At 42.5% G+C, this 26,680-nt stretch overlaps 1 protein-coding gene across 4 annotated transcripts in view; it reads right to left on the bottom strand.

The window, feature by feature from the left end:
- sptan1 (spectrin alpha, non-erythrocytic 1) overlaps positions 1-26,680 on the bottom strand; it is a 158,017-nt gene that overhangs the window by 21,341 nt on the left and 109,996 nt on the right. For all 4 annotated transcript variants that reach the window (XM_061801913.1, XM_061801914.1, XM_061801915.1 and 1 more), the window contains 11 exons: positions 21,065-21,273; positions 14,783-14,903; positions 12,995-13,116; positions 12,787-12,919; positions 12,603-12,701; positions 12,374-12,533; positions 9,949-10,025; positions 9,669-9,878; positions 9,251-9,547; positions 3,866-3,978; positions 3,196-3,213 (listed from right to left, as the gene is read on the bottom strand). In XM_061801913.1, coding sequence (XP_061657897.1) covers positions 3,196-3,213; positions 3,866-3,978; positions 9,251-9,547; positions 9,669-9,878; positions 9,949-10,025; positions 12,374-12,533; positions 12,603-12,701; positions 12,787-12,919; positions 12,995-13,116; positions 14,783-14,903; positions 21,065-21,273 — 1,559 coding nt within the window. The remainder of the gene's footprint in view (positions 1-3,195; positions 3,214-3,865; positions 3,979-9,250; positions 9,548-9,668; positions 9,879-9,948; positions 10,026-12,373; positions 12,534-12,602; positions 12,702-12,786; positions 12,920-12,994; positions 13,117-14,782; positions 14,904-21,064; positions 21,274-26,680) is intronic.

Here is a 26,680-nt window from a genome sequence, read left to right as displayed (position 1 = left end):
ATTCCCAGGTCACCTGAGAGACAGTCTCTCCAGCGTGTCCTGGATTGTCCCTGGAGTCTTTTTCCAGTGGGACATGCCCGGAACATCTCACCATGAAGGTTTCCAGGAGGCATTTGGATCAGATATCCCAGCCACCTCATCTGGCTCCTCTCAGGAGGAGCAGCAGCTCGACATGACCGATGACCGAGCCTCTCACCCTATCTCTAAGGGAGAGCCCGAACACCCTGCGGAAGATAACTCATTTCGGCCGCTTGTATCCGGGATCTTGTTCTTTCGGTTACGACCCACAGCTCGTCCCCATAGGTGAGGGAAGGAATGTAGATCGGCTGGGAAATTGAGAAGTTTGCCTTTCGACTTAGCTCCCCCTTTACCAAAATGGACCAATACAAAGTCCGAATTACTGCGGATGCTGCACTGTCCTGTACGGTACTGACGGCCCCTTCCTTGAGCAGTAACCTTATCGTGGTGGATGGGTTTGTGTGTCCCAATGATCCTAGGAGTTGTCTTGGGCTTCACGCCCCTGGCAGGGTCATCCATGGTCCTGGGTGAGGGACAAAACAAATCAGGGCTCCATAAACCCCTATGGTGATCAAAAACAATGGATTCAAGTTTCCCTTGCCCGGACGCCAGGCATTGGGGCTTCACCAGGGAGCCAACCCTGGAGGTGGGGGTCGAAGGGGAGCTCCTGGTGGCCAGGTCTGCTGTCATAGGGCTAAGTTGGCCACTGTCCAAAAGGATAACCTGGGTCCCACTTCTCATGGGCTCGCCCGTTGTGAAGAGGCGTCGTGGGGGGGTCGGTGCAATGTGAGCTGGACGAAGGTGGGTACACTGGCAATCCGATCCCCGGCTACAGAAACTGGACTTAGAGACGTCGAATGTCACCACTCTGGAAGGGAAGGTGCCCGAGGTGGTGTGTGGGGTCCAGAAGTTCCGACTCAATGTAGTCAGACTCTCCTCCACACACTGTTGGGCTCCTCTTGAGAGGGATTGGGCTCTGTTCCACTCTGGAGTTGCCCACTTGGCTTGGCGCCTGTATGTTGTGGTTCACCCCAGTGATGAGAGGGTAGCCTCCTTCTGCCTTCGGGTGTGGGTCCTGACTGTTGTTTTTGCCTATGCACCAAACAACAGTTCAGAGTACCCTCCCTTTTTGGACTCCTTGGAGGGAGTACTGGAGAGCATTCCTACTGGAGACTCCATGGTTCTGCTGGGGGACTTTAGTGCTCATGTGGGCAATGACAGTGAGACCTGGCAGGGTGATTGGCAAGAACTCCCCCCTGATCAGAACCCGAGCCATGTTCTGTTACTGGACTTCTGTGCTCATCACGGATTATCTATAACGAACACCATGTTCAGGCATTAGGGTGGCCTTATGTGCACTTGGCACCAGGACACATCAGGTTGCAGTTCAATGATCGACTTTAGGGGTCGTGTTATTGGACTTGGGCCGCATGTCTTGGACACTCAAAGAGAGGGACGAACCTATCAACTGATCAGTCGATGAGTTGGCTCTGATAGTGCTGACATGGCAGGCCTGAATGTACAGTGACGAAAATAGATATTGGAACACCCTGCTATATTGCAAGTTTTCCCACTTAGAAATCGTGGAGGGGTCTGAAATTTTCATTATAGGTGCATGTCCACTGTGAGATAATCTAAAAAGAAAAATCCAGAAATCACAATGTATGATTCTTTTAATGATTTACTTGTGTGATACTGCTGCAAATAGGTATTTAAACACCTGTCTATCAGCTACAACTCTGACCCTCAAAGACTTGTTAGTCCGCCTTTAAAGGTCCACCTCCACTCCATGCATTATCTTGAATCAGATGCACCTGTGTGAGGTCGTTAGCTGCATAAAGACATGTCCACCCAATGAAATCACTAAGACTCAAACTTGTAACATGGCCAAGACCAAAGAGCTGTCCAAAGACACCAGAGACAAAATTATTCAAGTCCACATGGCTGGAAAGCGCTACGGCAAAATTGCCAAGCAGCTTGGTGAAAAAAGGTCCACTGTTGGCGCAATCATTAGAAAATGGAAGAAGCTAAACATGACGGTCAAACTCAATCGGAGTGGAGCTTCATGCAACATATTACGTCGTCATCAGCCCAGGACTAACCTACAGGACTTGGTCAATGATCTGAAAAGAGCTGGGACCACAGTTTCCAAGGTGACTGTTGGTAATACATTAAGATGTCATGGTTTGAAATCATGCATGGCATGGAAGGTTCCCCTGCTTAAACCAGCAGTCTTAAGTTTGCCAATGACCATTTGGATGATACAGAGGAGTCATGGGAGAAAGGTTTGTGGTCAGATGAGACCAAAATGGAACTTTTTGGTCATAATTCCACTCACCGTGTTTGGAAGAAGAACGATTGGAAGAACACCATCGCTACTGTGAAGCATGGGTGTGGTAGCATCATGCTTTGGGGGTGTTTTTTCCTCCACATGGGACAGGACGACTGCACTGTATAAAGGAGAGGACGACCACGGCCATGTATTGTGAGATTTTGGGGAATAACCTCTTTCCCTCAGTCAGAACATTGAAAATGGGCCGTGGCTGGGTCTTTCAACATGACAATGACCAGAAGCACACAGCCAGGAAAACCAAGGCATGGCTCCATAAGAAGCATATCAAGGTTCTGGCATGGCCTAGCCACTCTCCAGACCTAAACCCAATAGAAAATCTTTGGAGGGAGCTGAAACATGAGTATAGGGTCACGAACCCCCGATACGGGCTGTTTGTTCACTGTACGACCGAAGTCAGAGTTTGGTCTGCTATGCTGGCAGTAAGTCCGACTTGTTTCCAGTGTGTGTTGGATTCCACCAAGGCTGTCACAGATTCTCTTCATAGCATTTATGGACAGATTCTCTTGGCACAGCCGAGGTGAAGAGGGGGTCCGGTTTGGTGGCCTCAGTATTGTATCTTTGCTCTTTGCATGAGGAAAAAAAGTGATTGAAAGCCATCAATCAAAAGATTACCAAGCCATTCAGGGCTTTGGGGTTCCAGCGCCTAATCAGCCCTCCTTCTAAAACAAAGTATTGCCAATCCGTCTTAAGCTGCTTTTTCTTCCTGTTACACTGCCAAGACTAGAGAGACAGTACAAGACTATATAGTTGTTTTTTGGTTCTTATATTGAAACCACTTTTCATCACAATATGACTTTTTATATTAAAATAATTAGAACACTCACCCATCCAGAAGATATGTCCTGGTTTGTTAATATTTCCCAAGCATTAGCGAGGATTCCATCAAAGAGTAGCGGGGAGATAGAGCGGGGAAGGAAGAGAGAAAGAAAAAAAACTTGTTAAAATGTCATACTTTTAAAAAGAAAAAAAATTAAATCACATCTCATTTTGTCACAAGTACCACTGGTAAAAAAAAATTATGTTACATGCGAAAAGAGAGAGAGAGAGTTTCTTTCGGCTTGTCCCTTTCGGGGTCGCCACAGCGTGTCATCTCAGATGAACGCACATATGTTTGGCTCAATTTTTACACCGGATGCCCTTCCTGACGCAACCCTACTCAGGGAGTGGAGCCCCCAATTGGATACGAACCCACAACCCCTGGTTTACCAAACCAGTGCTCTAACCACTGAGCTACGGGGCCGGAGCTATGCGGAGGCGGATGGTATTTTTTGCTCCATAAAATGTGTTTGCTGCATAGAAAGGATGGAACGACGGTTGAAACCTTATGTTTCTAATATATTGCTTTTAAACAAAAACAATCATTTCCCTAAAATACATAGTGCAAGTGGACATAACATGTTCCATACAAAATAAATAAGAGTGGAGTCACAATTTAAACCCATTAAAAAAAACAAAAAAACAAAAAGGACTTGTTCAAAGATGGTTGCTCTCTACCTGGTCTCCTGCAGCCACTGGTGGAAAGCATTGGCATGCTGTGCAAACTCCTGTCGTAACTTGTCATTTTCTTCCTGCCTTCGCTGCTCTTTCTGCAGTTCCAGTTCTCGCTCCTGCATTCACAATTAAATTGTGTATTTTATAAAAGGGGAAAAAATAGTATTGAGAATGTGATATTTTGAAAAATTTTACAGATACAGTGCTGTGAAAAAGAATTCGCTCCCTCCCTGATTTCATTTATTTTTCTCTTGCATATTTATCACACGCACAGGTTTCAAATCAAACCAATATCACTCAGGAGGCAACCCAAAGAAAGACAAAATGCGGTTATCAAATGAAAATTCAATTTGTTACACACAAAAAAAAATCCAAACGTTTCAGTAATTGCCTCCTGAACTTAATAATGAGGTGTGCCACTATTGGCAGCAAGAACTGAAATCATTCAAGCATAACTGGTGATGAGTCATTCACATTGCTCTGGAGGATTTCTGTCCCACTCTTCTTTGAAAAATTGTTTCAAATAAGCCATATTGGAGGGTTTTCTAGTCTGAACTGCCTGTTTCAGCTCACACCAGAGCATCTCGATTGGATTTAAATCTGGACTTTAACTTGGCCACTCCAAAACTTTTTTTTTTTTTTTTTTTAGCCATTCAGATGTGGGCTTACTGATGTGTTTCGGATCATTGTCCTGCTGCATGATCTGAGAGCGCTGGAGTTTGAGGGCACAAACTCATAGCTAGATGTTCTTCAAGATTTTCTGGTAAAAACCAGAATCCATTGTTCCATCAATCACAGCAAGCTGTCCTGGTCCTGAGCCAACAAAGCAACCACACATACATCACATTGCCACCATAATGCTTTACTGTTGGCGTTATGTTCTTTAAATCAAATGGCACAGCATTTGATTGATTTTGACGCCAGATGTGATGGGTCAGACAGCTTCACGAAAGTTCAGTTTTTAACTTGACACTGACAGAATGTTTCCCAAAAAGTCTGGGGGATCATCAATGTTTTTTTTTGGCAAATGTGGGATGAGCCTTTGTATTCTTTGCCGACAGCAAGGCTTTTTGCCTGGGAACTCAACCATGAAGGTTATTTTTGGCCACGTGTTTTTCTTACGGTACAGTTATGAACACTGATCTGATAACTAAGGCCAGCGAGACCTACGGGTCTTTAGACGTTGTTCAAGGTTATTTTGTGGCCTCCTGGTCAGTCGTCGTCCCACTCAGTAATTTTAGATGCTTGTCCACTCCTGTGAAGATTTGCCAATGTTTCCAGTTTTCTCCATTTGTGGACAATGGCTCTGACAGTGGTTGCTGGAGCCCCAAACCCTGTAAATGGCTTTGTAAACTTTTCCAGACTTATGGATTTCAATCACTTTTTTCCCCCTCATTTCTTCGGATCATGACACGATGCATTGGTTCTTGAGCTCTTGTAGCCTACTTCATGTTCTCTGACATTCTAAGTGATTTATTGATTCAACAAGTGTAACGGTAATCAGGTTTGGTGTGACTTGTGAAATTGAACTCACTTTTCCAAAATTAGTGTTTGGTCAAAGTGACTGATTTAACGGGGGTCCTAATACCTTCTCTTAGAGGGACAAAAAGGTTTGGATTTTTTTTTTTTTTTTTGCTTTAAATGTGTCATTTGAAAACTGCATTTTGTATTTCCTTGGGTTGTCTTGAGTGGTATTAAAATGGATTATTCAAACCTGTCAGATATGGGAAAAAAAAAAACTTCACTGCACTGTAATTCACTTCATTTAAAACGTAAATTCAATATATACCCATGACCAAAGGTTTTGAGAATGACAAAATACAAATTTTCACAAAATTTATTGCCTCACTTTTTGTGATGGAAATTTTAATGTCCTCCAGAATGTTATGAAAAGTGATCAAATGAATTGAAATGAATTGCAAAGTCCCAATTTGCCATGAACATGAACTTCCCCCCCGGACCCCACACGCACACACATTTCCAGTGCAATTCAACCCTGATTCAGAATGAACAGCTGACATTATGTCAATGATTCTCTCATTAACACAGATGAGTGTTGATGAAGCCAAGAGAACCAGATTATCTACAAGATAAGTGCTGAGGCCACCAAACCGGTTATCCTCTACGGCTCGGCTGCACTGAGAAATTCTGTCCATAAGTTATGAACAAAATGGGTGACAAACGGCAGCTTTGGGGAAGTCCAACTCTCACTGGAAACAAGTTTGACTTATTGATGGCAAAAGGGGACCGAACAGCCCGGATCATGGGGTTCGGTAACCCATACTCCTGAAGAATCCACACAGGATTCCTCGAGGGACACGAATGTATGCTTTCTCCAAGTCCACAAAAGGAAAGCAAAGCAAATTTATTTGTATTGCGCATTTCATACACTAGCTAAATCAACGTGTTTTGCATGATAAGAAGGATTTGAAAACAAAGAGGCCCCACCACCACCCCAGTCTACCAATCCAGAGACAATATCCATGCGATGTTGAAGAGAGTGTCAATGAGAACAGCCTCACAACATGCAGAGTCTTTAGGAACTCCGACCAAATCTCATCGAGCCACCGAGGAGCTTTTTAACCACCTCGGTGACATCAACCGCAGAGATAGAAGAGCCCACCTCAGAGAACCCTGACTCTACTTCCTCATGTGAAGCCATGTTGGTGGAATTGATGAGATCTTTGAAGTATAATAACATAAAATAACAAACATAACATGAAATAACATAACACGCACAGCCTGACCAGCTGACCCACGAGCACTTTATTGTGAATTTCAACGCCCTGGGAAGAACCCGGAAATAACAATGCACTTTGTTATTGTGAATTCCAATGCCCCGGAAAGAATCCGGAAATAACGCGCGCGGCCTAACCAGCTGACCCACGACGTGCTTTGTTATTGTGAATTCCAACGCCCTGGAAATAACATAAGCGCCTGCCCGACCAGCTGACCCACAACGCGCTTTGTTATCGTGTATAACGTAGCCTCTGTACGCAGATGTGTCCCGGTAGCTACATTTACAGACTATTGAGCACTGTTAACCCCCAATCATGGCTCCAAAGAAGTGACACGAGATAAGTTTTTGCAGAAAATAAAAGAACTTCCAGGGGGCAAGTCACCCCCACTAGAGAGATTTGATAGTTGATAGTTTTGCATTGCTTTTTTTCTTGTGAACTTTGATAAAAATCCTGTTTCATTAGCACTTCTGATAAAAATCCTGTTTCATTAGCACTTCTGCATTCTTTTGTTTCAAAGATTTCGTTAACTCGAGTTAGGAGTTATATAGGGTTAGGGGTTACTTTTTGTAAAACCCCAAAATTTTCTTTGCTTTTTTCACGTCATTATTGCTTGTTTAAAGGTATTCTTCACTTTTGTAAATAAAAAACATTTTTTACAAGACCGGGGGCAGAGTCGCTACAGATACGGAAATGCACTCCCATCCCAGCCTACTCCACTACTACAGCTTACATTATAAAAGTAAAGTGGCATCCCTATAAACATTCTAAAATAGATATTGTAATGAAAATTACATATAACATTCACTTCAATGTCTATACGAAAAAATAAGTATGAGCGGAGAGCATGTCATCCATGTGCAAAGTTGCAGAAGTGTCATTCAACGACATTCAAGTGGTCTACCGCCATATTGGCTGCATCTCCTATCTGTGATGTCGCCTAAGATGAGAACATCACACAACCGAGTGAAGTTACCGGGGCAATATTATTCTATTGTTTCGAGCCATATTCATATGATATGCGATCACAGCCAAACTGCCTCCCGTCCGATCCACTTCCGTGGCGGAGATGAGCCAACGCGGCCCGATGTCGCAATGAGCCACCCCAGCCGACAAGGCCACCGGCCTTGTTGACTGGCTCGGCCGAGCCAGCCAGGGTTCCTCATTTTTGTCGCCGAGGTGGCTTATCATGGCACCGAGCCGGGCCACTTTACGACGTTGTCACTCGCGGCTGAGTGTGCCATAAACAATTGTTTATCACTGCCGCCATCGGCAGTGTTGTTCATCACGGACGATGCTGGCGGCTATGAACAGCCCTGTCGGCAATAGGGATCCTTTCAAAAATTTCACCCATCTTACAAATTCTGCCTGGTTAATAAACATGAGCACAACTGCATCTTTTCTAATTTACTAAATCAAAGTAAGGCTGTAGATGTAAAAAAGAAAAAAAAAAAAAGTTAATGAAAAGTATTACACATTCAAATAAAGTGCTTTGCTTCAGAATAACGTTTTGAAAAAAAATAAAAATTCAGATATTTCATGTTTTGATCATATTGGTAAAGGCAAAATCATACATTGCAAAATGTATGAAGAAAGAAAGCAAGGTCTGAATCAAACTTTTAGTGCTTCGAATTTCATCATTCCCCAAGAAGTACAGTATTTTCCATGGGCACTGGATAATAAGCCATGGCCAGTCTGTGTCGCATACTCCCCTCGGCCTTTTTATTTTTTTTTACCCCCTATACAGGAGCGATAGCTAACCATACCCCGCAGATATATATTGTGCGGACTGGTATGTTGTAAAAATTAGATATTGAGACAAATATGACAAAATTATTCATATACCTTGTTTCCAAACAGTGACGAACAAGCCAGTAAAATGGCTCAAACACAAATAAAAAGTTGTTTATATTCAGCCTCCTCCTGTTCACTGCAACCACAAAAGTCGGCATCCTCAATATCGGAGTTGAAGAGCCTCAGAAAGTCTCCGTCACACCCCATTTCAGACTCTCTGTTGCTTTCAATGTCATTTTCAACTTGATTTACCGCTGAAGTTGTGCTGTTCTCCTCACATAGCAGTCAGCCTTTTAATCGATTGGTGATATGATTCTTTTTTGCTGCTCCATGAGTTTGAAATCCACTGGTAGAATCAGAAGAGGAAGACCTTCGCATGCGGCCAATTTTTGTTAAAGATTTTAAATTAAATTAAAAATAGTTACTTAGCATTCATGCATATTGTGCTGTGTCCTGCTTTGAGGGGACCAAAAACTAGCACCATCTTTACACACGCTAAAGGTAGCATCCTTGTCTTCTACGGGCAATCAAGGTAGATTCTTCATCGCACAATTGAGGTGGATTTTTCTACGTGCGGTGGAAGTTTTCTACACATTGGAGGCATCTGCGCATGCATTATAGACAATTATTTTTTCAATTATTTCTGACATATCTCTGTCCTTTTTTGCAACCTGGTATGATTAAGGCAGGTATCCCCTTGCCTATCAACATTACGTCACTATCTATGACGTATCTTTTGCCAATTCTGCCTCATATGTTGTATTTAGGGATTGCAATGACATGCTGTGATGGATAAACCAGAAACCAATAATGTGTAAAAAAGGTAGCCTATATAATAAAAATTTAATGCGCATACCTTGATGATCTTCTGCAGGTTTCTCCATGTTTCTTCTAACGCTTCCATTGTAAACCAGGTGTAGGGGTTGGACAGCACCTGGTAATTCTTGATTTGCAAGTCTAGTTCAGCTAGCTGGTTGAAATCTGTCTGGGCTGAGGTGAGTGAGGAGCGGAAGGCCTCATGGGCTTCACGCAGCGCACAGATCTCTTCCAGAGAATTGCACCTCACTGGGTCTGTCAGATCCTCCTCGGCATTCTCAAACCAACTGTTAAAGGCTGATGCCTTTTTGGCAAATGTTAGAAACAAGTCCTCAACCTGGATGGGAACATGAACATGGTGCGTTATGACCTTTGGACCTTGGCATCCATCCAGAAGGCCATAAAACAATCCCAACATCTAAAACAAAAACAACAACCCCATCCTCTGGGCTCTTTACCTTTCGAAAATGGTCTTGAGACTCCAGGAGCTTCATCTTTCGAGCTTCTGAGTTGGATAGCAATTGGTTCCACCGCTTCTTTAAGGCAGCATGACGAGCTTCAATGGCTTTTGCCTGGACATGCTTGGCAGCCAACAATTGGTTTTTGAGAGCTGTGATATTGGTTATGCCCTCCTGCTGGAAAGCTTGAAGACCGGCATCAAATGTCTCCTACAGATCGACAGAACAAATGGTGAGTAGTTGTACAGAGAAAAATTGTATATTATGAAGTTATAAATACCTGCTTGGTGAGTAGAGTTTGTACAGAAGACAGGTCTCTGCCATAGTCATCATTCTTGAGGCTGTTCTCTTTCTCACCTGAAAAAACAAAGTCTTTACATCACATGGGATTCTAATGCTAAATCTGTGATCTCTCGATTGCAATGAACAGCAGACCCACCATGAAGGCATTCACATTATAACCGGGGACTTTGACACAGGCCAATCTGAAGACCGCATGTTAAATGTCCAACAAGGGGTGGAAACACTTTAGAAGTCTACTCCGACATCAAGAATGGCTATAAAACCACACCCCTCCCCTACATTGGTGATAAGACCACATCTCTCTATTTCTTATCCCTTCATGCATTCCCCTCAGACACAGATCCAGGCGCACCACATAAACGAACAACCTGTACAGAGAATGCAGTCAGTGGACTTCAGGTCTGCTTTCAACAAAAAGGGACCTCTCACTGGCCCAAGCAGTCATCTCCACTTGTCTACAAGAATAAATCCCATCACCCAAAACTAATCCTTAACTAGCCTCAATGACTCATGTACATAGACTCCAACTTCGACTCCCGCCAATTCGCAAACTCTGTGAATAAATCCACAAAGAAAGCCATCAGCATAGCTCTGCATGCTGTGTTGAGTCAGCTGGATCAACCGCAGAGCTACGCTAGGATGCATAAGGTGGAGCATAGCTTGGCCGTTAGCACAGTCATTCCGGATATTCATTCCTCCAATTCCATTGTAAAGTTTTGTTAGATGACAAATGGTATTCATTCACACACACTAGTAGACTATACAAAACAATTTTAAAAAATAGTGTCTTACCACTGCCACGTGCCGTTAACTTTTCAAAACACTGTTCTTGCTTGTTTTAAGCGGGGTGGCTAGATTTGGTACAACCCCTCTCCTGCATTGATACAAGATCCATGATTGGTTCCCGGTCGCGACATCGATCAATGAAAGCACGATTGGCTTTATTCCGTGAAGTGATTGGTTGTGCATCATCAAAGCCTCACCCAGCAACCTCCCTTGTCCCACCCATTCCGTTGTTTTGCTTGTTGTCTTGTCCATGCTGTTGACCGTCTACATATGTACAGTATCTTAGTGTTGTGTCCATGATAACTTTTTTCTTTTTAAGCGAAAACATTTTTTGATTATGCAGCTACCATACCACCTAAGCGTTGTGCCCCAATGAAAGCATCCTCTGTGGCGCCCAAGAAGTGGTAACTACGTGGGCACTTTTATCCTTTTAGAGCTTCCTAGGCTTTAGGGAGGCTTTAGGCAGCCTCCTAGCAGGAGATAGCAAGAACAAAAACATCATCATCAGACCTGTTAGAACTGCTGCCTGTTAAAGAAATGACCACACATGTATTCAGCAATCTTCTACACATGCACACGCACATGAACAAACATTTACACCTTATTTCAAACTGTTTTGCTTGTCGTCTCTTTTTTGTAACATCCATGTAAATAAGGGGCGTCTCGAAACTAAATAAATAGAGGTGCCGAGGAGAGGATAATCAGAGAGTGCAGTGAATTGTACGAGACAGTTCCTCTCCTCTCTCCTCGCGAGACTTGAACTGGTGTCTTTGCTTCCTTTTTTGTCCTGTTTAATGAATGTCTGATTGGTGAACCTGACACTGTCTGGGATGCTCAAAACTACTTCATCTAGTTCCTTCCAGAATTTCTCTTTCAACTCTAGGTTACATCCTACCTGTGGGGCACAGCCGCAAATCCCACTCTACATCACACCGTCAATTTCAAGTTTCATCGTCATCACTCGATCTGATATTCTTTCACCTCCAAGACATTCTAAGCCAGCTCTTCCTTTAAAATAACCCCTACTCCATTTCCCTTCCCATCTACTCCATGGTGAAATAATTTAAATCCTGCCCCTAACCTTCTAGCCTTACTACCTTTTCCATGTGCGCTCTTGGATGCACAATACATGTATCATGTACAAAATGTTTCTTTCCCTTAATCATCATGTCAACCAACTCCTGAGCTTTTCCTGTCATAGTAAAAACATTCAAAGTCACTTAATTCTAGGCTCTGTGGATCCGCTTTCCTCTTTCTCTTTGACCCATAGTAGCTGAATTTCCTCCGATGCCCTCCAGGTTAACAGTGCCGAGGGTAGGCATTCTTAACACGGGCCACGACCGATCCGGTATAGGATTCTTTTGATGAATGCTCCTATTTGTTTGACAAAGTTTCAAGACTAATGCCCTTCCTGACACAACCCTCCGCACGTATCCGGGCTTAGGACGTTCCTACAGATTGCAAAGACTTGTGCCCCCATAGGGCTGCATTATTTATCCTCTCTGTTATTTACAAAAACTTTATTCCCCTTGATACTTCTCTTAAAAGACAAGCTTTTGACTCTGGGATAACACTCTCTTTAGAGAGATAGCCTTTCTAAAGTCTTTTTTTCATACCAATCCAAGACTCCACCACGTCAGCCTTCCAGTTGAACTGCAGAAAGGCAGAGTTCTCATCCAACTTCGCCTTTCTCTGAGCAGCTGCCCGATCAAGCTCTGACACTTTGTCTTGGAGACCTAGCATCTTGCATGTGATACTGTCCACATGATGGTTGTTCTGTTGAAAAAGGCAACAGAAAAATTCTGTCGAAAAATGTCACTTCCTTTGCTGCCCATTAAAAAATACCTTCTTAATGAGATCTTCTCCATTAGCACAAACATCGCTGACTCTGTCTCTGTGCACGGTGAAATCTGTCTCAAATGCTTCATGCTTTTTAAGCAAACCCTATTAACGAAATATTGACATTTAGAAAAAAAAAAAAACATTCCTTTACACATTTTGATAATGTGAGACTGGTTAGAAAAAATACCTGGACAGCAGCAAGTGTATCGCCGTAATCTTCACCCCCCACCAAATTTAGTTTCTCATTAATCCATGCTTCTTCTTCTTCCACATTCGCCACAAACTGCTGGTAGTCCAACGATTCCTCCAGTCTTTGACCCCTTGGTGTAAAATGTAGGAAGTTTCGGTTAATGTATCAAAAGTGAAGTAATTTTTATTTATTTATTTTTTTTTACCTTGCTCCAGATAAGTCTTTGAGCTCCTTCCAGTGGTCAACAAACTGAGACAGTCTCTGATGTATTTCCTCCTGACCAATTGTGTTGTCATCAGACAGTTTCTTTCCAGTGTCCAGAACAGACTGGGAGCATGCAGAATTTGTTAAAACTGTTAACAATTCCAAACTAAAATTGGTGTCAAGTTGAAATAATTAGTGGTTATGCAAAGTATTTAGGCCCCCTTAAAACTTTCACTCGTTATATTGGAGCAATTTGCTTAAATATTTTTTTTGTTTCCCCCTCAAGGAGGAAGGGCAGAGGATCCCCAAATCGAGGTGTGAAAATTTTTTGTACAAGTCATGGCTGTATTAGCTTAAAAATGTGCTTCAACTGAATACTGAAGAAAGGGTCTAAATACGGTACTTATGGATGTGTGATATTTCAGTTTTTCTTTAAGAAATCTGCAAAAATGTCAACCAATTGTTTTTTTATTTCAATATGGGCTGGTGAGTATATTAACGAGAGAAAAAAAAGAAATGATTTCAGCAAATGGCTGCAATATAAAACAATTTAAGGGGGTGTGAATACTTTTCATATCCAGTGTATTAAGTTCACACATTCAACAGTTAGTCAGTGTACTCATCCAATATACAAAATTGCACTGATTAATTCAGCTGATCCAGAAAAATGTCCAATATTTAGCTGTGAATTCTTAAAGTTGAAACCCATCTAACAAACCATATTGTAAACTCGGGGTGCCTCATTTGTCGATTGCGATCTACCAGCTGATCGCTGAGGCAGTGATGGTCCATCGCGACCGTGTGCCCCCCCCAAAAAAGACATCCATCTCCTCGCTTTATTCAGCTGTGGCCAATACGTCGATCGAGCAGGTAGAATGATTGACATTCGGTTTGACCAATCTTGGCCTCTTCTGACAGGTCACTGCGCATGTGCACATAAAGGGGGGTTCGAGCAAGCTGGCTTCTTATTTACCGTCTCTTGCTTTCTCCACAGCAGTCCCCGTGCAGTAGGTTAAAAAAACAATACCAACCTCATTTGTTGGCAAAAATTAGATTCTAATGTATACATCTTTGATTTGGCTTTAGACTATTCAATTTATCTCTAATTTTAATTATGTAAATAAGGTGCCATTAGGAACACTACAAACATTTAAGTCCTAAGTTTTCACAGTGATGACAAGGAAACTGCAGCTTTATCCGCGAATCCCTGCTAAACATTTTCTATAGAACATTTCGAAAGAATTTCTAAAGAACTGTAGAACTTTAGGACCCAAGTCCGATAGAATTTCTATAGAAATTGTATTGTTCAGTAGAAATTCTATAGAAAATCACACCCAAAGTTCTATAGAACAAGTTCTTCTGTACAAATTCTATAGAATTCTAGAGAAAATTTTTAGCAGGGATCATTTAAAATTGCAGCAGTCAAATGAAATTTTGTGGTAATCTTTTTTTAAATTTAAGTTTGATATTTACAATTGCTTTCTGTACTTGCTTAAGCCTGTTTCTGAAATGTCATGGCACAGAAGAGGATGTGCATCTTATTCGTACATTCGCCTATAAGCACTTTCACTTTAAGCTCAACTGTAGTTTTGAATGACAGACTCAATTAGGACAAAAAAAGAGCCGGTATTATAAGATAAAGAGTCATTGGGTCAAAAGCAATTTCCTCATTAAACTCTGGACAAGAACATGAGTGTATATTACTGCTTTTTAACTGTGCTAACAGCTTGAGAATCTATCTACAGTATATAAACAAAAAATATAAACAAGGGAATAATTACTACGTTACCTTTATGGCGGGTTCATGAGCTCCCAATTCAGCCTCAAGCCTCTTGTGTTTCTTCTTCAGATTCTGCACTCCAGTCAAGTCACGTCCGTAGTCTTCTGAGCTCACAAGCAACTTCTTCTCTCTGTATAAGATTGGGATATTAGAGTGTTCCCTTGTCCATTTGCGGTTCACTGTTCGTGGCGCTGCATATTTGCAGCTTTTGGTCTCCCAACATTTTGTTGATTTAAATTAAATGTATTTTCATGATCATGTCTTAAATTCTCTTCTAAATAGACATGACGCGTTACCTTATAAGCACACTGAGTTTCAACATTTGCAAATGTTCTTGTGTGACTTGAACCAATATGGTTCAGTAACCATATTGGTTACAGTGTTATGATCCATGCCAGCAAGTCTTAACATGTATGTAAGCTACCATATAATGGCGCTCATGAAGCAATGAAGACCAATTTCATTTCACATCTGAAAGCAGAATATACTTACATTGCCCCACACACTGCCTGTGTAGGCAGGTCATTATTGACGATGTTGTACACACTTCACAGCATCTCATCTTCTTTTTCTTTCGGCTTGTCCCATTAGGGGTCGCCACAGCGTGTCACAATCGCCTATCCAACCTGTTCACACCAAGTCAGAACCTCAACATCTTTCTGCTACCTCCAGTTCTGCTTTCTGTTGTTTCTTCAGAGCCACCGTCTCTAATCCGTACATCATGGCGGCCTCACCACTGTTTTATAAACTTTGCCCTTCATCCTAGAGGACACTTCTGCCACATAGAACACCAGACACCTTCCGCCAACTGTTCCATCTCGCTTGGACCAGTTTCTTCACTTCATTACCACAATCACCATTGCTCTTTATTGTTGATCCCAAGTATTTGAAGTCGTCCACCCTCGCTATCTCTTCTCCCTGGAGCTTCACTCTTCCTCCTCTGCCCCTCTCATTCATGCACCTATATTTCGATTTACTTCAGCTAATCTTCATTCCTCTCTTTCCAGTACGGACCTCCATCTTTCTAATTGTTCCTCTGCTTGCTCCCTGCCTTCACTGCAGATCACAATATCATCTGCGAACATCATGGTCCAAGGGGATTCCAGTCTAACCTCATCTGTCAGCCTATCCATTACTACCGCAAACAGGAAGGGGCTCAGGGCGGAACCCTGATGCAGTCCCACCTCCACCTTAAATTCTTCTGACACAACTACGGCACATCTCACCGCTGTTCTGCTGCACTCATACATGTCCTGTACTATTGTAACATATTTCTCCGCCACGCCAGACTTGTGCATGCAGTACCGCAGTTCCTCTCTTGGTACTCTGTCAGAGGTTTTCTCTAGGTCTACAAAGATACAATGTAGGTCCTTCTGACCATCTCTGTACTTTTCCACGAGCATCCTCAAGGACAATAATGCATCTATGGTACTCTTTCTAGCCATGAAACCATACTGTTGCTCGCAGATACTTCCGTCCTGAGTCTAGCCTCTACTACTCTTTCCCATAATTTCATTGTGTGGCTCATCATCTTTATTCCTCTGTAGTTTCCACAGTTCTGAACATCGCCTTTGTTCTTAAAAATGGGGACGAGCACACTTTTCCTCCATTCTTCAGGAATGTTCTCTCCCGCTAGTATTCTGTTTAATAAGTTGTTCTAAAACCCCACAGCCACCTCGACAAATTCTTTCTACTACTTCCACAATATGTCACAATATGTCATCAGGACCAACTGCCTTTCCATTTTTCATACTCTTTAGTGGATACCTTCCCACTTACTAATCAACTCCTGGTCCATCACTCTTGCCTCTTGTACTCTTCCTTCTCTCTCATTTTCTTCATTCCTCAACTTGATGCGTGATGATGAGGAGAAATGTTGATATATTGTGCATCCAAGAGAGTAGGTGGAAAGGTAGTAAGGCTAGATGTTCAGCAGCAAGGTTTAAGATATTTTACCATGGAGTAGATGGGAAGAGAAATGGATTAGGGGTTATTTTAAAGTAAGACCAGGCTAAGAATGTCTTGGAGATGAAAAGAGTATCAGATTGAGTGATGAGGATGAAATTTGTAATTGAGAGTTATTATGTATAAAGTGATTAACGGCGATGCCCCACAGGTAGGATGCGACCTTGAGTTGAAAGAAATTCTGGAAGGAACTAGACGAAATAGTTCTGAGCATCCCAGACACAGAGTTGTGATTGGTGCAGATTGTAATGGACATGTTAGTGAAGGACACAGGGGTGATGATGAAGTGATGGGAAAAGTATGGCATCCAGGAAAGGAACTTTCATGGACAGATGGTGGTAGACTTTGCAAAAAGGATGGAAATGGCAGTCGTGAACACTTTTTTCCAGAAAAAGTAGGAACATTGGGTGACCTACAAGAGCGGAGGTCGAAGCATGCAGGTGGATTACATTTTGTGCAGACGATGTCATCTGAAGGAGGTTACTGACTGTAAGGTAGTGGTAGGGGAGAGTGTACCTTGACAGCATAGGATGATGGTGTGTAGGACGACTCTGGTGGTGGGGAGGAAGATTAAGAAGACAAAGGTGAAGCGAGCAAGAGAACCGTGAGGTGTAAGCTGAGAAAGGAAGAATGTTGTGCGGTCTTTGACAAAGAGGTGAGATGGGCTCTTGATGGACAGGGATAGCTCCCGAAAGATTGGACTACCGTATTTTCCGGACTATACGCCGACTACAAGTCGCACTAGCCATAAAATCCATAGAAAAGAAAAAAACCATTTAAATCACACTGGAGTATAAGTGGTATTTTTGGGGGAAATTTATTTGATAAACTCCAACACCAAGAACAGAACATTTAAATTTTAAATGAACAATTTAAAATAAAAATAGAATTGAGGCAACAACAGGCTGAACGGTATGCTTACATTACATGACAACTGAAAATGTGCCTGGTATGTCAACATAAAATATATGGGTTAGGTTAGGGTTAACCCTAACCCTAATCCATATAATTCCGATAACTATAGCATAAATAACATACTAAGAAGTTTACCAAAACCATCTGTTTCACTCCAAATACCCGGTAACTAAAATCCAATGAAATCTTCAACCTTGGTGTCACTTCTAAACAAGTCCGCCAACTCCAGAGGTAGACAACTCGCCACTTCCTCTTCCACGTCGCTTATCTCAGACTCATTATCGGTTGCAGTTACAACTAGCCTTTTCCAGCCTTTCAGAATACTGACAGGATGGTTTTGATTGTCACGGAAGCCCATACTTTGTCGAGCCATCCAATGACTTCCCGGAAAGTTGCATGGCGGATTCACCCAGAAGCTGTGCTCTCGCAATGATGCGGACACATTGTCCTATAGAGGTTGCTGTAGTCTCCAGGCTTTGGGTCGAATGCTGATCGTGTCGGAACAACGATGTAATTATGGAAAGGCTTCTGACAAAGGTCGCTCAAAGAAAAAAATATGAGGAACACCAAAGTTTTCAACAAGAATGGACAGCCTTTGTGGAGAGGGAGGGTTCTGTTGTGTGTCTACATTCACAGATGGGAAGTATGGCAAAGCATTCGTCCTCGATGTTGCCAATAAACATTTTTCAACTTCGCATAAAAACAAGACAAGCGAAAAAAAGACCTGCCTTTGTCAGCAAGGACCGTTCACCATCATAATGGCAAATCAAATTGAATTACATTCACGATAAATGGACGGAAGTCTCAACGCCTGCATGAAGCTTAATATAACGATGTATAACAAGTCAGATTCATGGTCAGAAGTATTTTGTCATCATTGGGTCGCAACATCATAATGTTATTTAAAATCTGAATATGATTTTCTCTTCAATGGCATTTTTGTTCGGTCCTTCGCCGTTGTTATAAGTTAAAGATACACGGACCTAGAGCACCCTCTTATGGTTGTCAGTGTGAAAATAACCAATAAACGACTCGAAAAATGGATGGATGGATGTAATATGTTAATTTCACATATAAGTTGCTCTGGAGAATAAGTCGCACTCCTGGCCAATCTGAAAAATAGTGCTACTCATAGTCCGAAAAAAAAAACGGTACCACAGCCGAGGTGATCAGAGACAGACAGGAGAATACTTGGTGTGTCTTCTGGTAGGAAAGGTGAGAAGGAGACTCAGTCATACAAGGAAAGAGGTTAGCGGAGAAAAATTGGGACACAGAGGACTCAGGAGAGGCGAAAGGAATACATTGAGATGAGATGTAGGGCGAAGGGCAGAGTGAAGGATGTGCAGGAGGTACAGTGAGAAAGTGTTGAACACCCTGCTTTACTGCAAGTTCTCCCACTTAGAAATCATGGAGCGGTCTGAAATTTTCATCGTAGGTGCATGTCCACTGTGAGAGAGATAATCTAAAAAGACATCCAGAAATCACAATGTATGTTTTTTTCACAATTTATTTGTGTGATACAGCTGCAAATAAGTATTTGAACACCTGTCTATCAGTTAGAATTCTGACCCTCAAAGACCTGTTCATCTGCCTGTAAAAATCCACCTTCAGTCCATGTATTATCCTGAATCAGATGCACCTGTGTGAGGTCGTTAGCAGCATAAAGACACCTATCCACCCCATATAATCAGTAAGACTCAAACTTATGTGGCCAAGACCAAAGAGCTGTCCAAAGACGAAGAAAAAAATTGTACAACTCCACACGGCTGGAAAGGGCTAAGGCGAAATTGCCAAGCAGCTTGGTGAAAAAAGGTCCACTGTTGGAGCAATCATTAGAAAACGGAAGTAGCTAAACATGACGGTCAATCTCAATTGGATTGGAGCCCCATGCAAGATATCACCTCGTGGGGTCTCAATGATCCTTAGAAAGGTGAGGAATCAGCCCAGGACTACACGACAGGACTTGCTCAATGACCTGAAAAGAGCTGGGACCACCATGTCCAAGGTGACTGATAATACACTAAGACGTATTGGTTTGAAACCATGCATGGCACGGAAGGTTCCCCTGCTTAAACCAGGACATGTCAAGGCCAGTCTTAAATTTGCCCATGACCATTTGGATGACACAGAGGAGTCATGTGAGAAGGTTTTGTGGTCAGATGAGACTAAAATGGAACCCTTTGGTCATAATTCCACTAACTGTGTTGAGAGGAAGATGAATGATGAGTACCATCCCAAGAACGCCCTAATGTGAATGATGGGAGTGATAGCATCATGCTTTGGGGGTGTTTTTCTGCACGAGACAGGACGATTGCACTGTATTAAGGAGAGGATAACCGCGGCCATGTATTGTGAAATTTTGGGGAACAACCTCATTCCCTCAGTCAGAGCATTGAAGATGGGTCGTGGCTGGATCTTTCAACATAACAATGACCTGAAGCACACAGCCAGGAAATCCAAGGAGTGGGTCCATAAGAAGGATATTAGGGTTCTGGCGTGGCCCAGCAAGTCTCCAGACCTAAACTTAATAGAAAATCTTTGGAGGGAGCTGAAACTCCGCGTTTCTCAGTGACAGCCCAAAAACCTATTTGATCTAGAGAAGATCTGTGTGGAGGAGTGGGCCAAAATCCCTCCTGAAGTGTGTGCAAACCTGGTGAACAACTAAAGGAAACATTTGACCTCTGTCATTGCAAACAAAGACTACTGTACCAAATAATAATATTGGTTTTCTCAGGTGTTCAAATACGTATTTGCAGCTGTATCACAGAAAAAAAAAAAAAAAAAATCATACATCGTGATTTCTGGATTTTTCTTTATCTCTCTAACAGCGGAATTGCAACTACGATGAAAATTTCAGACCCCTCCATGATTTCTAAGTGGGAGAAATTGTTAATTTCCTTAGTAAAAAGTATCGTTGTTACTTTTTCAACTAAGAATAGAGTATTACTGGTGTGTTAAGCATGCAACGTGCAATGTGGTAATTTTGTCACAGGCACCATAGTGTTTCTACTTAGTGAATGCATCGTGCTTCTCTGTGTTTGTGCGCCAGGAGTGTCTTTTCCTTTTTAGCCGTCCTTTTTTTACACATGGGCACAATTTAAATCACTTTGCTATTAAAGTCATTGCAAGGGATTTTGTTTTACTTAATACGTACATGGGTTCACGGGTAAGTATTTCACAATGACACCAAAACATGCACAAAAGAGTATGAGAGAGTAGGTTGGCATGGCCTTGTGGCAAGCCTCAGTGCGTTTTTTTACACTACCCCTTTTTAGGCCCGTGTTAACATCTAAAGTATTAAAATAAAATGTAAACCGGTTTAAAATCCAATTCAACGTACCCATGTTCTTTACCAAAGAGGGTTGACAAATAAATAAGTGAAGAACTGAACTAAAAAGTGGGCACCCTTACTTGATCCATGACTCTTCATCATCCAAGTCCCTGAAGAACTGATGCAGGCGGTGGGACTCGTTCAGATTTGCATGGCGGCTGGCTGCCATGCTCTTTATTTTATTGAAACGGCCATTGACCGCGCCACGCTTGTCCTTCACTTGAGAGGTATCAAAAGCACTGCTGACCATCAGACTGTCAGCCTGGCCATTTAGATCTTTCAGACGATCCTGAAGAGGAAAGGGACATTATATGAGTTCAGTGTTCACAAAACTTTAAATTAATAATAAAGAGGAAAAAGAGGAACTCAACTCTCAATCAAATCTGATGCAGTTCACTTACACTGAGCAAAAATATCAATGCAACTTGTTTTTCCTCCCACTTTTCATGAGCTGCACTCCAAGAACTAAAACTTTTTTTACATACACAAATGGGCTTTTCCTCAAATATTGTTGCCAAATCTGTCTAAATCCGTGTGAGTATTTCTCCTTTTCGAGACAATCTCTCATACCTCACAGGTGTGGCATGTCAAGATGTTGATTGGAGAGGATGATTATTGCACAGGTTGAAGAAAACTCTGCCGAAATGTACAGTTTCATCAGACAGCAAAATGCAACAGATTTCGCAAATTCTTTAGGAGTGTGCAATTGCCTTGCTGACGGCAGGAATGTCCACTAGAGCTGTTGCCTGAGAATTTAATTCTTGACCAGAAGATGTCTCTAAAGGTGGCGTTCCAGACAATTTGGCCTCCCAAGCACAGACTATGTGTAACCACAGCAACCCAGGACTTCCACATCCAGCATGTTCACCTCCCAGATCATCTAAGACAAACCAGCCTGATGGCTGCAGCAATAATTTGTTTGAATCACCATAGAATGGTGAAATGGTCAGAAAGCTCATCTGCATGATCTTCATCCTAATTCCAGTCTGTTGTCACATAACAGACTTGAGTGGGCGAATGCTAATTTTAATGGCGTCTGGGATGTTGGCGAGGAGCACCTTCACACATGAATTCTGGTGTTTACCCTGCAGGGCAGATGTGAGAGAGTGTTTGGGCTTTGTGTGGGTGATTAGATGACGTCATTGTTGTGGATTGAGTGGCCTGTGGTGGCAGGTCCCGTGTTGGAAGGATCTGTCCGCAATTCCTGGAAGCTGAAAACATCCCAGTTTTGCATAGCAGGTATTTATCACCAAATGAGCATGTTTGGGATGCTCTCGACCGGCATATACAATAGCGTGTTCCAGTTCCTGCCTATATCCAGAAACTTCACACGCTATTGAAGAGTGGTGGACCAACATTTCCCAGGCCACAATCAACAACCTGACGAACTATGTGAAGCAGATGTCCATCAACCTTCTCTTTCGTCTTCCTATCGCACTTTAGCCTGACAGCTCCATCCTCAATCAATATATTCAGTCTCGCTCCTCTGGACAAGTCCAAACCATCAAAGTCTGCCCTCTAACTTTTGCTGTCCCCCTGATTAGCTCATTTCTAATCCTATTCAACCTGTTCACTCCAAGAAAGAACCTCAACATTTTCATTTCCGCCACTTCCAGCTCTGCTTCCTGTCGTTGCTTCAGTGTCTCCTTTCCTGTAGTTGTTCACTAGGTCTGCACACACTACAGGACGGATTTGGCCTACTCCTCCACACAGATCTCTTTTTCTGGGCTGTCGCTGAGAAACGCAGAGTTTCACCTCCCACCAAAGATTTTCTATTAGGTTTAGGTTTGGAGACTGGTTAGGCCACGCCAGAACCTTGATATGCTTCTTACGGAGACACTCTTTGGTTTTCCTGGCTGTGTGGTTCGGGTCATTGTCATGTTGAAAGACCCAGCCACGATCCATCTTCAATGCTCTGACTGAGGGAAAGAGGTTGTGCCCCTAAATCTCACAATACATGGCCATGGTCATCCTCTCCTTAATACAGTGTAGTCGTCCTGTCCCATGTGCAGAAAAACACCCCCAAAGCATGATGCTACCACCCCCATGCTTCACAGTAGGGATGGTGTTCTTGGGATTAACTAATCAGTCATCTTCCTTCAAATATGGTTAGTGGAATTATGACCATAAAGTTCCATTTTGGTCACATCTGAACACAAAACTTTCTCCCATGACTCCTCTGTATCATCCAAATGGTCATTGGCAAACTTAAGACTGCTGGTTTAAGCAGGGGAACCTTCCATGCCATCCATGATTTCAAACCCTGACGTCTAAGTGTATTACCAACAGTCACCTTGGAAACTGTGCTCCCAGCTCGTTTCAGGTCATTGACCAAGTCCTGTAGTGTAGTCCTGGGCTGATTCCTCACATTTCTAAAGATCATTGAGACCCCACAAGGTGATATCTTGCACGGGGCTCCACTCCGATTGAGATTGACCATCATGTTTAGCTCCTTCCATTTTCTAAGGAATGCTTCAACAGTAGACCTTTTTTCACCAAGCTGCTTGGAAATTTCTCCATAGCCCTTTGCAGCCGTGTGGAGTTGTACAATTTTGTCTCTGGTGTCTTTGGACAGCTCTTTGGTCTTGCCCATGTTACAAGTATGAATTTTACTGATTGTATAGGATGGACAGGTGTCTTTATGCAGCTCACGACCTCACACAGGTGCATCTGATTCAAGATAATACATGGAGTGGAGGTGGACTTTTAAAGGCGGACTAACAGGTCTTTGAGGGTCAGAATTTTAGCTGATAGGTGTTCAAATACTTATTTGCAGCTGTGTCAGACAAATAGTTAAAACAAACAAAAAAAAAAATCACATTGTGATTTCTGGACAATCACAATGTATGATTTTTCAACAATCGTTATGATCTAGAGAAGATCTGTGTGGAGGAGTGTGCCAAAATCCCTCCTGCAGTGTGCAAACCTGGTGAACAACTATAGGAAATGTTTGACCTCTGTAATTGTAAACGAAGGCTACTGTACCAAATAACATTGGTTTTCTCAGGTGTTCAAATATTTATTTCCAGATGTATCACACAAATCATTGAAAAAAAAATACATTCTAGTTTCTGGATTTTTATTTAGATTATCTCACTCACAGTGGACTTGCACCTATGACAAAAATTTCAGACCCCTCCATGATTTCAAAGTGGGAGAACTTGCAATATAGCAGGGTGTTCACATACTTATTTTCTTCACTGAATAATCTGTTACTTGGGCTAATCTTCATTCCTTCATTGTCATCTGTGGACATCATGGTCGAAGGGCATTTCAGTCTAACCTCAGTCATCCTATCCATTGCCATACCAAACAAGAAGGATCTCAGACCTGAGCCCTGATGCAGTCCCACCTCCACCTTAAATTCCCTGACACCCACTCCTTCAGCCAGCCCACAGTGCAAGCGCAATGGGCGGAACAGAAGGAAACAGAAGAGGGGCAAGCACGGAGGTGTCCGAGCTAGGTTAGCAGCTAGCCTGCATTGTCCAGCTCTCTCTTCCATCACCGTGGCCAATGTACGCTTGCTGGACACACAAGATGGTTTCCTGAGAAAGTGTGCAGATGAGCTCACAGATATCCTCACGGACATATTCAACACCATCTCACCATCATCATCCTGATCCCAAAGAATACATCTTCTGCAACAATGACTACCGCCTTGTTGCACTTCCTCCCATCATTATGAAGTGCTTTGAGCATTTAGTCACGGAGCACATTACTGGACCTCAACCAGTTTGCGTATCGGTCCAACCACTCGACAGATGATGCTCTCTCCACTACCTTCCACTCAGCCCTCACCTACCTGGACACCAAAGACTAACAAGTCTGAATGCTGTTCGACTTCAGCTGAGCATTCAACAGCATCATTGGCCTCCAGCAGCTCATCCTCAAACTACATCGGCTGAAATTAAACATCTCTCTGTGCACCTGGCTGTTTGACTTATTTTAGACCAGTTTATTTGTATTGTATTTATTTATTTTTAATTATTATAGCGCAGGAGGTCTGAAAGGAATGCTATTTCGTGCAAGTTGTATGTTGTATGTATGACATATCTGACAAAGTTACTTTAACCTTTTGGTTGAAACCACTTTCAAGTGTATTAGAACATGTAACTGATGGGTGTTTCTAGTTGCTCGTGTGTTGCCTTTTAGATTGATCGCTTTAAGATTAGATCGTGGTTGTTTTTAGTTTTACCTGTGATAATTGCATTTGCTGTTAAGAAAACATGAAACCAACATTTTTAAGCTGAGAGAAGAGGAAAAATCAATCAGATCTATTTCAAACATTGGGCATAGAATCAGAATGAGCATATCACACAATGTAAACCACTCATTAGCAAAAATAATCAGACAGCCAGATTGGATTTTGGAACGATGTACAGAGATGATGCATACAAGTTTTGGAACAAAGTTCTATGAACTAATGAGACCAAGCGTGACCTCTTCCAAAGTGATGGAAAGGCCATGGAATGGAGAATGAAAAGATCTGCTTTTGATCCAAAATACACAAGCACATCTGTGAAACATGATGGCGATAATGTCATAGTTTAAGCTTACATGGCTACTTCGAGAAGGGGCTCACTTGTCTTTATAGAGTATGTAACTCATAATGGTAGTGTATTTCAGCATTGTATTAGATAAAACCAGAGTGATGAGAACTAAGCATTAAGATTAGAAAGTAAGAGACAAACTCCATGAGTATTTCTTCAAAGGAACTCTAGAGTGTACTTAAAAAGAATTATATGACCATTTTGCCACCTCACGGGTGAACGCCTGGGGTTATTGCCAGCAGTCCTGGTTACAAATCTGCATTTATTGGTTTGTTGCATCAAAGTATCCACTGCCCAGAGACTTCCCGAAGCCAGAAAGAGGGGTTCCAAAGGTGAGGAGAAGAAGGGAGGGTTCCCAGGGGAAACATGAGCTGAGGACCTCCTCTCCACGCCCAGGGGAGAGGGAGGATTTGAATCAGCAGAAAACAAAGGTTGGGGGGGGGGGGGGCAGGGGGGGGGGGGGGCTCTTCTTTTCGGCTGGCACTCCGACACAACACACGATCCGACCTGTCGCTTGCAGTTGTGACACCTCTTAATAAAAAAATCAGCCCAAACTTAAGTCTCCGAGAGAGCTTCCTCTGCCTGCTGCCCAGACACAAGGGGAAAACACACTTCAAGTGGAGCAGAATCCATTTGAGGCCTACAAAATCATTTTGTCTAGCAATTTCGAGAAAAATTCATCTAAACTTATCAGGAGTAGCTTCATATGCAACAAGACAATGTCTCACAGGACACTGCCAGCACAACAAAAAACTGGCCAAGTCAATCACTAGACCTTAACCCAACAGAGGATGCAGTTTACCTCTTGAAGAGGAGACTGAAGGGAGAAACCCCCAGAAACAAAGAACTGAAAGAGGCTGTAGTAAAAGCCTGGAAAAGCATTTCAAATGAAGAATGAGACACTTGCATCATCGAACTGAAAAAAAAATTCTGAGTTGTGAATATCTATGTCATGAGCAATTGGCAGTAAAATCGATTTCATTCTGAAATAAGATGGGCACAAACTGGGAAAAAGTCTGGAAGATTTAAGCATTGGGAAAGTCTGAGCAAAGATGGTGCCATTACTGCTGAACAAAGACCAGAAGGATCAATGGATACAAGTGTCCTATCATCTCGTGACTTGAAGTGGAATTAGACTTCTAGGAA

The sequence above is a fragment of the Syngnathoides biaculeatus genome, chromosome 17 (genome assembly GCF_019802595.1).
Source record: "Syngnathoides biaculeatus isolate LvHL_M chromosome 17, ASM1980259v1, whole genome shotgun sequence".
NCBI classification, from domain to species: Eukaryota; Metazoa; Chordata; class Actinopteri; order Syngnathiformes; family Syngnathidae; genus Syngnathoides; species Syngnathoides biaculeatus.
This window is presented reverse-complemented; position numbering and strand designations above follow the sequence as displayed.